The sequence below is a fragment of the Pavona decussata genome, unplaced genomic scaffold (assembly GCF_977016875.1).
Source record: "Pavona decussata unplaced genomic scaffold, jaPavDecu1.1 SCAFFOLD_169, whole genome shotgun sequence".
Lineage (NCBI taxonomy): Eukaryota > Metazoa > Cnidaria > Anthozoa > Scleractinia > Agariciidae > Pavona > Pavona decussata.
Window position 1 is genome coordinate 147,807 of NW_028145580.1, and position 17,194 is coordinate 165,000.

Below are 17,194 nucleotides of genomic sequence, written 5' to 3' on the forward strand. Positions count from 1 at the left end.
GAATCATTTGATAACTTAAAGCTTATATGAGGAGCACTCAAGTTTAAAGCCATTTATTTAAGTGTATAAAAGTATAAGATGAAACCAGAGACCTTGGCTTTTATCTTAAAGCTTCCGTGAACTGTACTTACGCGTGCAAAGTAACAGGAGAAACATGAAGTACTGAAATGCCGAATTGTGTCAAAGTGCATTCCACACATCTCGACCTAGAGCAATCAATTTTCACGGGCCAAACTAAATATTTTAACATGATAGATAAGAAAAATTGTCTGTTCAAAAAAGTTATTTTATTAGCAGCATATTCTTACGCCCATGATGATATGGTCATTTGAAATATGGCAAAAATCACTATCTAAGGAATAGTAAACATTGTATTCTTTACGTGGGCAACTTCAATGAAATAATGTTCAGGTCAGGATAAAATAAAGTTTGGAAGCAAGCGCGGTGGAACTTTTGAATATTATTTTTGAAAACAATCTACCAAAAGGGTCTTTTGGAGCAAATAAAAAGAAATTCGAATTTTCGCTTCTGTCGCCGGATTCTTGAAAGTGACTGACAACGGCTCTTAAACAACAAATATAAGGAAAACTTTTTGAGATAAATTCAGTACAGCTGTGATGGACATGTATGAGTTAGATCCCTCAAACATGACTATCGAGGCCTGAACTTATGACAAATTTGAAGAAAAGGCTTTGAACTCAAGTTTAATCTTAAATAGTGGCCTTGGAACACCTGCAACGGAAGTTTTATAGCTTCAACCATCGATAGTCTGTTTTCCTTTGACGACAGGGTAATATCAGTGGATATCCATTATATGAGGAAAACGTGATAAATTTGAAAAAAATATAATAAAGGGAAATAGCAATAAAATAAAAACTATCCGATGAAGAAATAATAGGAGAATTTTTGCTGAAGTAGTTTTACATTTTGCCTCATTTGCATATATCAAAGAAGAATGGACACTCTAAACTAAAAGAACATGTCACTTTTGGTAATCAGTGTAAATATCGTGTGACACTTGCTGTTGAATATTTTCAGAGAAATTTGCTTCCATAACACAGGCTTGGTGACAGAGGAGTTGCCAGACATTATTTGCAAATTTTTCATACTTATAACGTTCGAATTCCTTTATAGAAATACGGTTTAAGCCACCACGCACCAATTTTCCGAAAATACTAAGTTTGCCAAGCTCTTGCACTTTATGAAGACCATTTGTCTGTCAGTAGCTAGTCTTCTTATTCTAATGTATGCTAAGTAGGCGAAACATTTAAGCAAACATCTCCTATATCAGAGTGGTTATCGTACGAGAGATAACTTGACTTAAGATATGCGGTTGTTTTATCAGTGCATGGTGATATGACGAGAGGATACGCTTGGTGATGCACCTCAAGTATCTTTTACATGTTAGTAAGAATCTGTTGTTTATCTGACTTTTCAGATCACTGACTATTAACGTTTCCTACGAAGGATTCAGTCTAATTTAAGACTTAAGTTTTTAAGTCAATATGAATGGTAGTTTTTTTTATGAAAACAATAAATATACCACGTAAGAAATGAATTTAATTTTACTTTACTGCTAAATTGTACAAATTATCGTGCAAGTTATAATGCCAAGTTGGAAAAATATTGAACCTGTGTAGGACTGTACACCCCTTGGTAATTCCATGTCTCCAGCCGAGGCTAATTAGGCTTTACTATATCGTAGTGCAGAAGATGGCGTGTAGATCCAGGATGTTAATACTTATTTCGCTCAAGGTACGCTGTGCTCGGTTACCTTGATGTACCATCGATGCCCCCATGGCCACCTCACAGGATCTCGAGTCTTAAGGCTGATTCGTGCGATCAGTTCTTTGCCTCCTAACCGCATTTGTGCGTCGTTTGCGCATATTTCAAATTTTGATTTGAACAGCCGGTTCCAGATACATCAGCATGGACTATTAGTGTTTTTGTGACCAGAAAAAAATTATTTTAATCACCAAAAAGCTAAGGAAGCTGATATTTCAACGAAGACTCAAAAGTGGAAACCTTCGGTACAAATTGCCGTAGAAACGAACAGCTATTGTCCCCGACTTCAATTAAAAGAATGTAAGGAATATTTTTGAGAAATTAATTATACGGTTGTGATGGACATGAACTCAAAATAACAACCCCAAAATATGACTATTGAGGCTTTATTCCACCAAATTAAGAAAAGGCTTTGAACTGAGACCAAACTTTTAAGTTTAAAAATTTAAAAAGCCAGCCTTGGAACAGCTGCAACGGAAGTTTTATAGGAATTTTCGACAAGCAATTGACAGGATAATATCGGTGGGCATTCATTATAGCATGTGGCATAACATATAGCATATTATTATTATTATTAATAATAATAATAATAACAATAATAATAATAATAGTAATAATAATAATAATAGTGAAATAACATGAAATAACAATGAAATAAAAACTATGCATTGAAGAAACTGTAAGAGATATCTTTGCCGACGTCATTGTTTACAATTTGCCTCATTTACATAAATAAAAAAACTAGTTCCGAACAAATAGACACTCTAAACTAAAAGAACATGTCACTCTTGGTGTTCGGTTTAAATATTGACGCCACGCACAAATTTGCCGAAAATGCTCCTTTTGCCACGCACTTTTAAGTTATGAAGACCACTTATCTGCCATTAGCTAGTTTTGTCCATAATGGTAATTATAATGTTGCAAATGAGGCGAGGCATTTACTGAAATATCCGCTATATCATAAAGTTTATAGGTTGTTGCCTGTGCACAACAGCTGTCCTAGGTCTTAAGACGCACACGTATGTTCTCTGTGCCAGTGTGTAAAGCCTGGTTCACACTCGCAACATAACGACATAATGACATAATACATTGGCATAATGACATACGGAAAAGATCATTTTTTTTCTTTATTTACTGATGTCAACCAGGCTTCGTGCAAGTGATTGACAAGCACCTGTTTACGCAGAGAGGTTATTTTTTAAAACAAGAAACTATTATTACCGGCTTACATTATTCACAGCACGTATCCTGCTAAATTATCCTTTACTCAATTTTTCTTTTTCGAGTTACATTTTGAAAGCGCTTCTCCCCTCCTGATAATCACCACTGATCAGCAACCTTCCCTCAGGTAAGCTATTTAAGCTAAGGGACACAGAAAACTCGATGAAGAACACCAAGTTAGCTGTCTGTTTTTTTTAAGATGTTACGAAAACGAAAAGGTGCGGTTTAGCCACGACGGTGGTACCAGAATAAGATTTGCTTACACATGAGCTTGCTAGTTTTTCTCAATAACGAGTAAGAATGCGACAGGCTCTTTTCTCATGATCTTGTGTAGTTCAAAATTTGGCTGCTCAATAACAGGCAAAACAGCTGCGGAAACTAAAAAGATTTAAGGAAAAATTTGCACCTCGAGAAGATTGCTGGATTAAACAAGTAGCGGTTTTGCGTCTTTCCAAGTTATTATATAAGTTTATATATATTCTGGACTACACACGTGCAGCAAAATTTGTCAAGTTTGTTAGTTTCCTTGAGAAATCTCCTTGTCCAAAACTACGGCGTTGTATTTTCATAGGACCTTTTAGGAAAGCTGGTCACTTAGGACACCTGCTATCTTGTTGAGGATAATTCATCACAGCATGTTTGTTCATACTAGGGGCACCCAATGGCAGTTTTCTCTCAGATCCTTTGAAATGCTATTTTAGGCTATCTGGAGTGCTTTTAGAGCTCTGTAGGTTCATTTTAGGCCGCGCTATAATATTTTTATCTGTCCGGTCATTCTAGGCCAACTTGAGTCTTTTCGAAATTACTAGGGCATCTTTGTCCATTTCGCGAAAACCTAAGGTCTTATTTCCTTTCCGAAAATCTTAGCTCACCTTTTTTCGGGAGTGGTTCTGCTGTGGTTGTTCTGTTCGCATAAAATGCAATCCATCATAGTATAGACATAGCCTTAATGAATGTAAATATATGAAACATTTGAACTGCGATAGAGGAAAGATCATTGCAGTTAGTACCCAACTTAATCAGTTGCGAAAGGAAAGATTTTTTCAGGCTTCCTTTTCGCAACTGCTTAAACTGCGCACTAACTGCGAGGATCTTTCTTTTATTTGATCTTTCATCCGCGTTCAAAATATTTTATATATTCATCAGTTAAGAGAATCTTTGCTGGCGGCATTGTTTACATTTCGCCTCATTAGGATATGCATGTATATCAAACAACCAGCTTCGAACAAATGGACACTCTAAACTAAAAGAACATGTCACTCGTGGTAGTCATTGGTGTGGCATGTTGAATATTTTCTGAGAAGTTTGCTTTCATAACACTAACATTTACACAGAATGTTTAGCTTGGTGGTGAGAGTTGTCATATATTCTTTGCAAATTTGATGCTTATAACGTTCGTTTATCAAAATACTGTTAAACCTTCCACGCACAAATTTTCCGAAAATGTTAATATTGCCCAGCTTTTCATTTTATAAAGACCATTTAGCTAGTTTTGTCATTAATTATTGTAATGCATGCCAATGAGGCGAAACATTTAAACAACGATCCCCTATATTTAAGTGGTTATCGTACGAGAGGATATGACTTTACATAAGGTATGAGGTTGTTTTATCAGTGCATGGCGATACAATGTATACTTTTACAGACACAATAGAGGATACGGTCGGTGATGTATCTCAAGTATCTTTTACATGTTAGTAAGAATTAGCCTGACTCTAATAACCTCGGCGGTAATAACCGTCTGCAAATTAGCGCCGAAATCCTTGTTCTAGACCCCTAACAGCGTACCGGCATCTGTGTACTGGTCTCTGATTGGTTATTACTGTGGATCATAGTCCATCTGCGGCGCAGGCTAGCAAGAATCTGTTGTTGATCTGACTTAAATACACTGAAAACTGATATTAAAGTTTCGTACGAGGGCTTTTAAATAGTCTAAAGTTAATCTGAAGATCTTAGTTTTCATGTCAAAGTGGACGACAGTTTTTTTATGAAAGCTATAAACATACCGCGCAAGAAATGTGCTTAAATTTAACTTTACCACTAAATTGCACTAATTATCGTTCAAGTTATTGACAAGTGGTTAACGCAGAAAGTGAAATCTACCGAGGGATCTGCTATTACCGGCTCACATCATTCAAAGCACGTATCCTACTAATTATTGCTCTTTACTCCGTTTGTTTTCCGAGTTAGATTTTGAAAGCACTTGTTCTCCGCCAGATAGCCGAATAAGAACCACCACTGCTCAGCATCTTTCACTCAGGTAAGCTATTTAAGCTAAGGGAACCGAAAAACTCGATGAAGAACACCAAGTTAGCTGTCTTTTTCGTGAGGTTCCGAACACTGCAAGGTTCAGTTTAAATACGATGGTGGTAAAAGACATGGTTACGCACGAGCTAGCTTTTGTTAATGAAATGACGAGTTGGAATGCGACAGGCTTTTTTTATTTTTATTCTCTTGTGTAGTTCAAGATTTGCTTGCTTTATAACAGGCAAAACAGCTGTGAAAAATAAGAAAAAAACTTCATAAGGAGGAATTGAGTAAACAAGTAGCAGTTTTTCGTCTTTCCAAGTTATTAAATAGATAATTATAACCAGTTATACTTCCTGGCATACACGCAAGCAAAAAATTGTAAAGTTTATTACTTTCCTTGTGTCAAATCTTCTTGTTCAAAACTGGCCCGTTGAAAGCTTGTCACTCAGGACACCTGCAAACTTGTTGAGGATAATTCATCACGACAAGTTTGTTCATACTTCAGATCTTTTACACCGGAATGAGGTTGATGCTTTTGCCCGCGAGGTTGGCGGAATGTTTGCCAAAGTTTATTCCGAAGTCCGTTTTCATTTTTCTGGCTTCGCAATTCTGTCTTTGAGGAAGCTCTCTTTCGGCGCCATAAGAAGTCGACATCTATCAAGTCTAGGCAAAGGCTAATTGTCATTGCGAACACCGCTGAAGGCTTCTTCGCCACAAAAAATGAAAAAAGAAAAAAAAAACAGATATATGCAAGCGCACGCTGGCAATATTGCAACCTACTCAGGCTGAATGTTTATTGAATAGTTGGCTTTATAATCCAAGTTATATTCTTTTGTGCTATATTGATATAATGCCAAGTTGGAATAATATTGAACCTGTGTAGGACGGTACATCCCTTGGTTATTACATGTCTCCAGCCGAGGCTAATTAGGCTTTACAATATCATAGTGCAGAAGATGGCGTGTAGATACAGGATGTTAATGTTTATTTCGCTCAACGTACGCTGTTCTCAGGTACGTTGATGTACCCGCGATTCCCCCCCCCCCCCCCCCCTCCCTCCCCCGATGGCCACCTCACAGAATTTCGAGACTTAAGAGACAGTCCGCGTTAGATTCGACCGCTCAATTTGGGCCAGTCGTTCGATTTCCTTCAAATTTTCAGCAACAGACAAAGTTGATATAACATTAATGAAAACACATTTCTTTTAATTCTAAACTTAACAAGACCCGAAATTTTGAGGCAAATGTTCAACCCTCCCAAATCCCCGAAAATCGACCTTTCACCGAGTCGAAATTATCCCGTTTTCGGATGTTTGCCGCCGAAAAAACATTTATCCGAAAAACGTTACATTTATACCGCGAATACATACACTATACTACTTTACAAATATTGTATATAGAACTCATATTATTGAGAACTTTTAAAAGGAGGGCATCTCAAACATACCGATGTTAACGATTCGTACACGGAGCGTGTCAAGTGCTGCAAAAAAAACTAACATTTCTCAAAATTCTGACTTACTCTGGAAGTCTCGTGTATTTTTTCAAAGAGTACTAGGATAGTGTCCTTAAACTACGGAATAATATTTAGTGGCTCTCTATACTGCGAAAAGATACGGCCGCAACAATTTTGGGCAAATCTCTTATTTTCCGACACGTGTTTTGTGACAGCGATGGCATCCCAAGGCAACAAATTTCGACTTTTTCTGTCTTGACCGCAATTCAAGGAACTTAAAGTAGACAAATACGTTTCAAAAGGGTAAACAATGAAAAACATACCTGAAAAGTTCCACTGTTTTGCTTCCAAGACTTCATGTTTCACCGATTAACTGTCAGCAAATTTGATGGCCGTGTCACGGATACCGTGACACGGGTCCGTATTGTTTATTTGTTGGCTTGCAGGCGATGATCAACCTGAACATCTCTACAGGGTTCTGTGAAATTAGTTCTGTTATTCAACCGGGTACTCTGCCGATCAAACAGTCATCCGTTGCAGAATTTATATCCAGGAAAGACTTTTGAAAGTTGTCGTCCATCTTTGTTTTCAAATAACAACCGCTGACCGCAACAACACTTCCGGTCTGATCGAACCGGAAACAAAACATCGTCTACAGTAAGAAGTGGTGCACTAAGTTCAATTTCTAGAGTTTTATTGTTATTAACTTACTGTTAATTACTTGATTATTTCTAGCTTATTTTCTACTTCAAATGCATACATGTTTATGCCGGGCAACTCATTATTTAACCCTTTTACGTTATCTAAGATGTATTTTACTAAAATAATAACGAAAACTGTAAAAAAAAAATATCGCAAAACTGAGAAATATATAGAAATGAGACTTTAGAAAGGTCTCAACAGCAACTGCGAGTTTACGAAACTTGCAATAAATGAGACGTCAGAATGGTCTCAGCGAGAACTGCGAATTCTAATGTAAAAAGAAGAAAATGCAAGAAACTGCGAAAATTTGCAATTTTCAGTTGAAAATCGTAAACTTTGTAGCTACAATTTCGTCCTGGACCGGCATACCGCTACAAGAGGCTAAGGCTAGCAGAGCTTTTCTTTATCTTGTTTGTATTCCGGGGGTTTTATTTAGGCTAGACTTTTCAGCGTCTCTCCTGTTTTCTATCTCCGAGAGCGACACTTACATAGCGGCCTTGGAACAGCTGCAACGGAAGTTTTATAGCTTTGACCATCGATAGTCTGTTTTTCTTTGACGAAAGGATAATATCAGTGGGTATCCATTATATGAGAAAAACATGATAATATGAAAAAAATAATAACGGGAAATAACAATGAAATAAAAACTAAACAATGAAAAACAATAAGCAATTATTGCTGACGTCATTGTTTACAATTTGCCTCATTAGCATATATTAAACGACCAGCTCCGAACAAATGGACACTCTAAACTAAAACATCATGTCACTCTGGGTAGTCAGTGTTAATATTGGTGTGACATGTTGAATATTTTCTGAGAAACGTGCTTTCATAACACAGGCTTGGTGGCAAGAGTCGCCATATACTATTTGCAAAGTTTTCATACTTGTAACGTTCGTTTATCAAAATACTGTTTAAGCTACCACGCACCAATTTTCAAAAGTTTGCCAAGCTCTTTCAATTTATGAACACTATTTATCTGCCAGTAGCTAGTTTTGTCCTTAATTATGTTAATATGTGCAAATGACGCAAAACATTTAAACAAAGATCTCCTTTATCAGAGTGGTTATCGTACTAGAGGATATCACGTGATATAAGATATGAGCCGGGTTGTTTTATCAGTCCATGGTATTACAATGTCTGATTTTTTACAAACACAATGGAGGATACGGTTGGTGATGCACCTCAAGAATCTTTAACATGTTAGGAAGAATCTGCTGTTGACTTGGTTTTTCAGATCGCTGAAAACTGATATTAACGTTTCATAGGAGGGATTCAGTCTAATTTAAAGACTTTAGTTTTTATGTCAATATCAATGATAGTTTTTTTATGAAAGCAGTAAATGTACCACGCAAGAAATGAGCTTAATTTTTCTTTACCGCTAAATTGTACAAATTATCGTGCAAGTTACAATGCCAAGTTGGAATAATATTGAACTTGTGTAGGACGGTACATCCCTTGGTTATTACATGTCTCCAGCCGAGACTAATTAGGCTTTACTTTATCAGAGTGCAGAAGATGGCGTGTACATACAGGAAGTTAATGTTTATTTCACTCAAGGTACGCTTTGCTCGAGTACCTTGATGTACCCGTGATTCCGCCATGGCCACCTCACAGAATTTCGAGTCTTAAGGCTGATGTCGTGCGATCAGTTCTTTGCCTACTAACAGAATTGGTGCGTCGTTTGCGCGTATTTCAAATTTTGATTTGAACAGCCGCTTCCAGATAGATATGGACTAATCAAAGCAGCAGTTTTGTTGTGAAAAAAAAAATGTCATTTTAATCACCAAAAAGCTAAGGAAGCTGATATTTCAACGAAGACCCAAAAGTGGAAGCCTTCAGCACAAATTGCCGCAAATACGAACAGCAATTATACACGACTAACCTTTCAATAACAAATGAAAGGAATAATTTTTTAGATACAAAATATATACGGTTGTGATGGACATGCACCAGTTAGAACCCACAAACATGACTACGGAGACTTCATTTTCTAAATTAAGGAAAGGCTTGCAACTAGAGTTTAACCTAAAATGCCAAGCCTAGGAACAGCTGCAACGGAAGTTTTATAGGAAACTTTGACCACCGCTTGTCTGTTTTCTTTTTACGACAGCATAATATTAGCGGGGGAAGCACGATAACATGAAAAAATAATAAAAAGGGAAATGGCAAAACGATAAAAACTATGCAATAAAGAAACTACTCGACAATCCTAGTGACGTCTTTGTTTTCACCTTCATACTTATAACGTTCGTTTATCAAAATACTAGCTGTTTTATCTACCACGCACAACCTTTCCGAAAATGCTAAGTTTGCCAAGCTCTTTCAATTTACGAAGACCATTTATCTGTCAGTATCTGGTTTTATCCTTTATGCTAATAATGTATGCTAATGAGGCAAAACATTTAAACAAGGATCCGCTATATCAGAGTGGTTATCGTATTAGAGGATATCACGTGACATAAGATATGAGCCGGGTTGTTTTATCAGTGCATGGCGATACAATGTATTTTTTTTTTTACAAACAGAATAGAGGATACGGTTGGTGATGTACCTCAAGAATCTTTAACATGTTAGGAAGAATCGGCTGTTGATCTGACTTTTCAGATCTTTGAAAACTGATCTTAACGTTTCGTAGGAGGGATTCAGTCTAATTTAAGGCTTCAGTTTTTTATGTCAATATGAATGATAGTTTTTTTTTATGAAAGCAATTAATATACCACGCAAGAAATGAACTTAATTTTTCTTTACCGCAAAATTGTTCAAATTATCGTGCAAGTTATAATCATGGTAAAATTGAAATAATATTGAACCTGTGTAGGATGGTACACCCTTGGTTATTACATGTCTCCAGTCGAAGCTAATTGAGCTTTACTATATCAGATTGCAGAAGATGGCGCGTAGATACAGGACGTTAATTTTTATTTCGCTCAAGGTTCGCTGTGCTCGGGTACCTTGATGTAACCGCGATTCACCCATGGCAACCTAATAGAGTGTTGAGTCTTAAGGCTGATGTCATGCGATCAGTTCTTTGCTTACTAACCGAATTGGTGTGTCGTTTGCTAAGGAAGCTGATATTTCAACGAACACCCAAAAGTGGAAGCCTTCAGCACAAATTGTCGCAAAACGAACAGTAACTATACACGACTTACCTTTCAATAATTAGTGAAAATAAAAAAAAAATTGATACAAAATATTTACGGTTGTGATAAACATGCTCCAGTTAGAACCCACAAAAATGACTACGCACTGACCTAATCTTTCTAAATTAAGGAAAGGCTTGCAACTAGAGTTTAACTTTGAATGACAAGCCTTGAAACAGCTGCAACGGAAGTTTTGTAGGAAACTTAGACCGCCGATTGTCTGTTTTCTTTTGACGACAGCTTAATATCAGCAGGGAAAACACGATAACATGAAAAAAATAATGAGAAAGAGAAATAGCAATACAATAAAAACTATATATGCAATAAAGAAACTACACGAGAATCCTCGTGACGTCTTTGTTTTCTTATGACGTTCGTTTATCAAAATACTAGCTGCATGTTTAACCTATCACGCACAAATTTTCTGAAAAGGCCAAGTTTGCCAAGCTCTTTCAATTTACGAAGACCATTTATCTGTCAGTAGCTGGTTTTATCCTTTATGCTAATAATGTATGCTAATGAGGCAAAACATTTAAACAAGGATCTGCTCTATCAGAATGGTTATCGTACTAGAGGATATCCCGTGACATAAGATATGAGCCGGGTTGTTTTATCAGTGCATGGCGATACAATGTCTTTTTTTTACAAACAGAATAGAGGGACGGTTGGTGATCCACCTCAAGAATCTTTAACATGTTAGGAAGAATCTGTTGTTGATCTGACTTTTCAGATCACTGAAAACTGATATTAATAAACGTGTCGTAGGAGGGAAACAGTCTAATTAAAGACCTTAGTTTTTAAGTCAACGTGGATAATCGTTTTTTTTTAACGAAAGTAATAAATATACCTGAATTTTTTTACCGCTAAATTGAACAAATTATCGTGCAAGTTATTGACAAGTGGTTCACGCAGAAAGTGAAATCTACCCAGGCAACTGGTATAAATACAAGCTCATAATATTCAAAGCACGTATCCTGCTAAATTGCCCTTTACTTAGTTTGTTTTCGGAGTTACATTTTGAAAGCGATAGCCGAACAAGAATCACCACTGCTCAGCATCTTTCACTCAGGTAAGCTATTTAAGCTAGGGGAACTGAAAAACTCGATGAAGAACACCAAATCAGCTGTCTTTTTTGTGATGTTACGAACACTGCAAGGTTCGGTTTGTATTCGTCGGTGGTAGCAGAGTGACCTGATTACACACGAGCTAGTTTTCCTAAGTAACAAAATACAAATACGACAATTTTCGTTCATTCTCTATTGTAGTTCAAGATATGGTTTTTCTATAACAGATTAAATTGTTGTGGGAAAAAAAAAAGGAAAATCTCTGCATCTCGAGAAGATTTCTGGAATAAACAAGCACAAAATTTGGGGTTTTCAAGTTAAATATAACGAGTTTTATATTCTGGTGTACAGACAAGTTTGTTAGTTTCCTTGAGAAAATCTCCTTGTTCAAAACTAGGGCGTGGTATTTTCAAAGGACTTTTTTAGGAAAGCTTGTCACTAAGGACACCAGCTAACTTGTTGAGGATAATTCATCACAGCAAGTTTGTTCTTACTTCAGATCTTTTACACTGGAACATTGTAAAAGCCATCGAAAAACTTGTGAAGGAAAAATTGAATTCTTGGCGAAGGCTATGTATTTCTCGCGCTCGGACAATACCACCAGGTACACGGGGTAATCGATTTTATCATCCAACTTATTTTCGTTCATGTTATATCCTTAGTAGATATGAAAACAGTTAGTTCTTTTGTAACAAAAAATGCATCAATTACAATACCTAAATCGAAACATCAATAAACGTTTTTTTCTTGACAACTTAAAAATATACAATATTTAAATATTGAATTTAACATGCATTTTTCGTTGCAGAGGGAACATTTTTCCAGAGTTATTTCCAGCACTGATGAATCGGGTGAAGGAACAATTTCTGTTTTGTCAGTAGCCTGAAACAAATACCTTGCTTCGCTGTGTCCGACTTGAATGATTCAGGTGGTTGTAACTTTTCATTTTTAATTCTTTCAATGTGCCTCAACTTTCTAAGAAAGAATCAGTTCCGAAACAGTTGTGCCCTGGAGTTTTAAATATATAGAAAAAAGTAATTTTTTAAAAAAGGAATTTTTAATAACAACCTCGTTTTGTGTTAAGTCAACTTTTTGTGGCTTTGGATACTCTTGCCGCAAATGACTAACAAAAGAATATGGTTGACGTGATTTTAGCAGTATTTATGTGATGTATAAACATGAGAAATTTGCAAGAAAACTGGTTTCTCCTGACCAGTTATGTAAAACCCCAGGGCGAGTTTGTTCTCACTGGAACAAACCCTCACGTTTCTGTCTTTGAAGGTTTCATTATTCAGAAGATAGCAAATTTTTGAACAAAAAATTTTCAAACATTAACTCAATGCTAGTTGCTTAGTCGGTAGCTCAGCAAGTTTAAACATGTTTTGGACATAAAATTCTATTAGCAGTAACAATTGGTTTAAAATTTTCCGCTACAGTTATAGTAACCATGAACGAATCATGTGTTGTGTTAATATTATATTGATTTGCCCACGGAGCTGGCGGGATGTTGTCCGAAGGATAAATTTTCCCGAAATCTGTTTTCGTTTGTCCCGCCTCGCGACTCCGTCTCTTGTAATTCTCTCTTTCGGTGCCATAAACAGTCGGCTTGTGGGAATTCTAGGCGAAGGCTATGTAGTTCTCCCGGCTTACGCTGCAACAAAATTATCAGAATTATAACAAGCGCTCGGACAATACCGAGGTATTGCACGAGGTAATTTCATGATCACAGGGTAATCGACTTTGTTATCCAACTCATTTTTGTTCATGTTATGTTCTTAGTAGATATGAAAACAATTAGTTCTCTAGTAACAAAAAAGCATCAATTACAAGACCAGAAATCGAAACATGAACCTTCTTCCTTGTCAACTTATAGATATATAAATACTGAAGTTAACATGCATTTTTCGTTGCAGAGGGAATATTTTTTCAGAATTATTTCTAGCACTGACGAGTCCATTATTTTACTTCCTGATAAGGTATGTATTGACAAATTATTGTTCTGCAACACCTTGTTTTCTTTTTGGCATGGAAACGAAAGGTTATTTAGTTTTTATTTTAAGTGGTTTGTCAAAACTCTTAATAGTGACTCGCACACTTAGATCATGCAGCAGCTCCAGAAAAAAATAGTCCTTACCTACTAAAAGTAAAATTCATGTTGCAAATGGACAAAAGAGCAGTTTCTTAAAGAAATCCGTAGACGGGAACGAACGGAAAATTCACAAATTTTCTTGCCAAAGATGAAAGTGTACTGTAACATCGCGCGCAATCAGTGATCGGTAGCTAAGGACTGTTTTTTGATGTGAAGCAAGCGTAACTTTCGCCACTGAGAAACACGTGCGCAAGTTGGACAGGAAAAATGTTTTGAACTTTTCTGTGCGCTTGCGTTCAAATTAAAGAGTTAAGATGGAATCTTGTGTGCTTGTGTTTCCGTGGAAAATGGGCCTGAAGCACTGTGCTAACATCACCAGTCAAGACTTCCATCTGTTTCCTTTCCTTTTATTTTTTTTTATTTTTTAATTCTGAAATTTATGATGTAAAATTTTAGTGCAATAACCAGGTTCTGCAGCAGGGAAACAGGTATACACGGATAGTGGATGCTATCCGGCCTAGAAACATTGATTTGGCTTCCATTGGCAAATTTATAACACTTTTGCTAAACAGATCAGGAATAACAAAGAAATAATTCACCCAGATACAATTCCTACTTCTTCTTCTTTTTTATTTATTTTATTTTTTTTTTCATAGAGATGGTTAATTCCTCCAATCAGCAAAACGGAACACAAAATGAAACAATTTTCCAGCGGTTATCTTCATCTGAGTGCATTGCCTGGCTTACAGTAGTCATGACCGAGTCTGTTGCTATAGTAACACTTAATATCCTTACAGTTATTGTTTTTATAAAAAATCGAAGTCTTCGTAAGCGCAGCATGTACCTGGTGATCAACCTGGCAGTTGCAGATATGTTTGTTGGAGGATGTTCAGAAATGTTATATTTTGTATCGTTTGGAGAATCATGCTCCTTGTGGAATACCCAAGGACAACCTCTTCTTGTTTATATTTACGAGAGTTACTTGTTTCCGGTAGCTTCTCTGACAAACCTCGCGGCGATCTCGTTAGAACGAGCGCACGCGACGTTTCGTCCTTTCAGGCATCGTATTATTGAAAAGTGGTTGTTTGGATTTATTATTACAATAATTTGGGTTACGTCTGGACTAGTACCAACTGCTATTTATTTTCTTCGCAACTCGGTGACCTCTAACTATATTTGGAGGTTATTCAATGGTTTTTGTTTATTTGTTGTTTGTGTTTCTTATGTGTCAATTGTTAGCAAGATTTCTTGTGGGGCTCATCCTCAGCACCATGGTGCAACCAGCCGAGAGAGAAAACTAACCAAGACATTGCTCGTTGTGACTGTGGTATCTTTGCTGCTGTGGCTTCCATATACGATATTTACTGTCCTGTCGTTCTATTTACCTTCCTCTCTTCCTCCTTACCCGATGTCTTCTTATCTTTCTCGCGCTTTCACCTTTTTGTTTCTTGCAAACTCCCTCGTCAATCCTATTTTATATGCAGTCAGAATGCCAGACTTTAAAAGAGCTCTCGTTTCACTTTTTCGACGTCAGCAAAGACAAGTTGAGATTATTCCCCTTGGTCCCTTGTGATTGCTAAGTGTATTTGTTGCCGCCTAAGTTTTTTATCGGCTAAACTGAATGTCGTAAGCCCCATTCACACCAACAAAACATGTTGAATTAAACAAGGCTTAACAAAATTAAAATTGGTAACAGAAAGCTGACATAGGATTCAATTAAACTTTAACTTGTTTCATTTGTGCTAAATCTGTATAGTCGACAAAAATCCAAAAGCAGCTTTTAAACTATGTTTAACTAAACAGCTTTTAAACGTGTTTAAGCCTTAGTGTGATTGGGGCATTAGACTAAAGTTGATTTCTTTAAGCGAAAAAATATAATGAAAAATAGGGCACCAGAAAAGGAACTTGCCAAGTAAATTCAAAAAATGAACAGGTCTATTGCATTTGACAGTGTGGTTTGTCTTTTAAGTCATATTCGCATTGTAAACGGACCATCCTAGATGAACTTAAGACGGATGTTATGCAGAAATCGAAACGTTGCTTGCTCATTTTGTCTCCATTGGTTGTTGATATTGTGAATACTATTGAATTTTTTCGCTAATTCGAACTGTAAGACATCAAATTTTTCAGTAATACATATTGGATGTTCAGTAATATATTTTCTCTGATTTCTAATAATTAAGGCTGTACATTATAGGTGCTATTTGGTGGTATTGTCCGGGGTTTTTTGCTGATTTATAACAATTAACACTGGTTTAGTTCAGTTTCAATACATGGTCAACACAATTATTATATTTGCATATTTGTTAGATTTAAAGTCGTTAGTTAAGATTGAACTAAGGCTTCGATACCCATTTGTTCAGTTATGAACGATGTATCTATGATTCATGTCTATTTAATAAAGGCTAGTCTATGTACAACGCTGCTTAAAAAAATGCAATTATGCAAAATTTGCAACTATTTGCATATTTGTTAGATTTAAAGTCGTTAGTTACGATTGAACTAAAGCTTGTTCAGTTATGATCGATGTATCTTTGATTCATGTCTGTTTCACAAAGGCTAGTCTATGAATATGTACAAAGGAGCTTTAAGAAATAAAACTTAAACTAATAATACCAATTGATGGTTAGCCTTATGTTGGTACAGTTCCTCGCAGCTCTATGATACTAGTAACTTTTGGCAACGCTTCACTATTTCACCGAGCGATGTTTGAAAGCTTTGCCTGGCTAATAATTTGGCTTTTTTTATTTGAATGAGCGCATTTTCTCTGAGTTGTTGGAAAAATCAGCCGATCATCACTTCATGAATGTCTAAGTATAAGAAAATGAGAATACGGAACGGAATGGACTTAATCACGTAGGAGGGTTGAGAAGACAGTCACAGAAAATCCGATCAAGTTCTTCTTTGTTGAATGACGTCGTTTACAAAGATCTCACTCAGTGACAACCAAAAAGTTGTTAAGGTAACTATTCACGATGTTATTACCAAAAAGCTCAAAACGTAATTGTCACTACTCCAAGAAACTCATGCAAGTTACTTTAAATCTAAAAATTACAAACCTAACAACCCTGACCGACGAGCTGTTTCTGCTATCAGCTGCCCCATCGAGATCATTCTACTGAGGTACTTGGAAAGACTACGACGCGCCCCGCAGTTCTCCCTTCCGCAGGGAGAACTGCAAGTACTACAACACCTCTACACGATCAAGGCTCTTTTTACGAACCATCGTCTCTTCTTTGGCTATATTTTTCATTTTAAAGCCTTAATCAGGTCTGCACCTAGCATTTTTTTGTCTGGGGGAGGGGGGAGGGGCAAACTCTGCACACCCCTAACAGGGGTCTCCCTTATACAGACAGGGTTTCTGGGTGGACGTTTTGTTTTCACCCCTACACAGTAAGTTGCCTCAAGAAAAAACACACTGATGCTTTTTGCCTTTATAATGGTCCTGCGAAATTGTTATGGCATAAACACGTTGTTTAGCTAGA

The 17,194-nt window shown here is 36.6% G+C and overlaps 1 protein-coding gene and 1 long non-coding RNA gene across 2 annotated transcripts in view; both read left to right on the forward strand.

The window, feature by feature from the left end:
• The window catches only part of LOC146464044 (uncharacterized), a 198,706-nt gene that overhangs the window by 144,723 nt on the left and 36,789 nt on the right, over window positions 1-17,194 (forward strand). The window lies entirely within an intron of this gene.
• On the forward strand, window positions 14,368-15,369 carry LOC146464048 (histamine H2 receptor-like). The gene has a single exon (XM_085083711.1). It carries the CDS (start codon window positions 14,368-14,370, stop codon window positions 15,280-15,282), a length of 915 nt encoding a protein of 304 aa, XP_084939837.1. The 3' UTR covers window positions 15,283-15,369.

Coding starts and splice junctions, on each gene's coding strand:
- LOC146464048 (XM_085083711.1), top strand. CDS start 14,368: ATGGTTAATTCCTCCAATCAGCAAAACGGAACACAAAATGAAACAATT.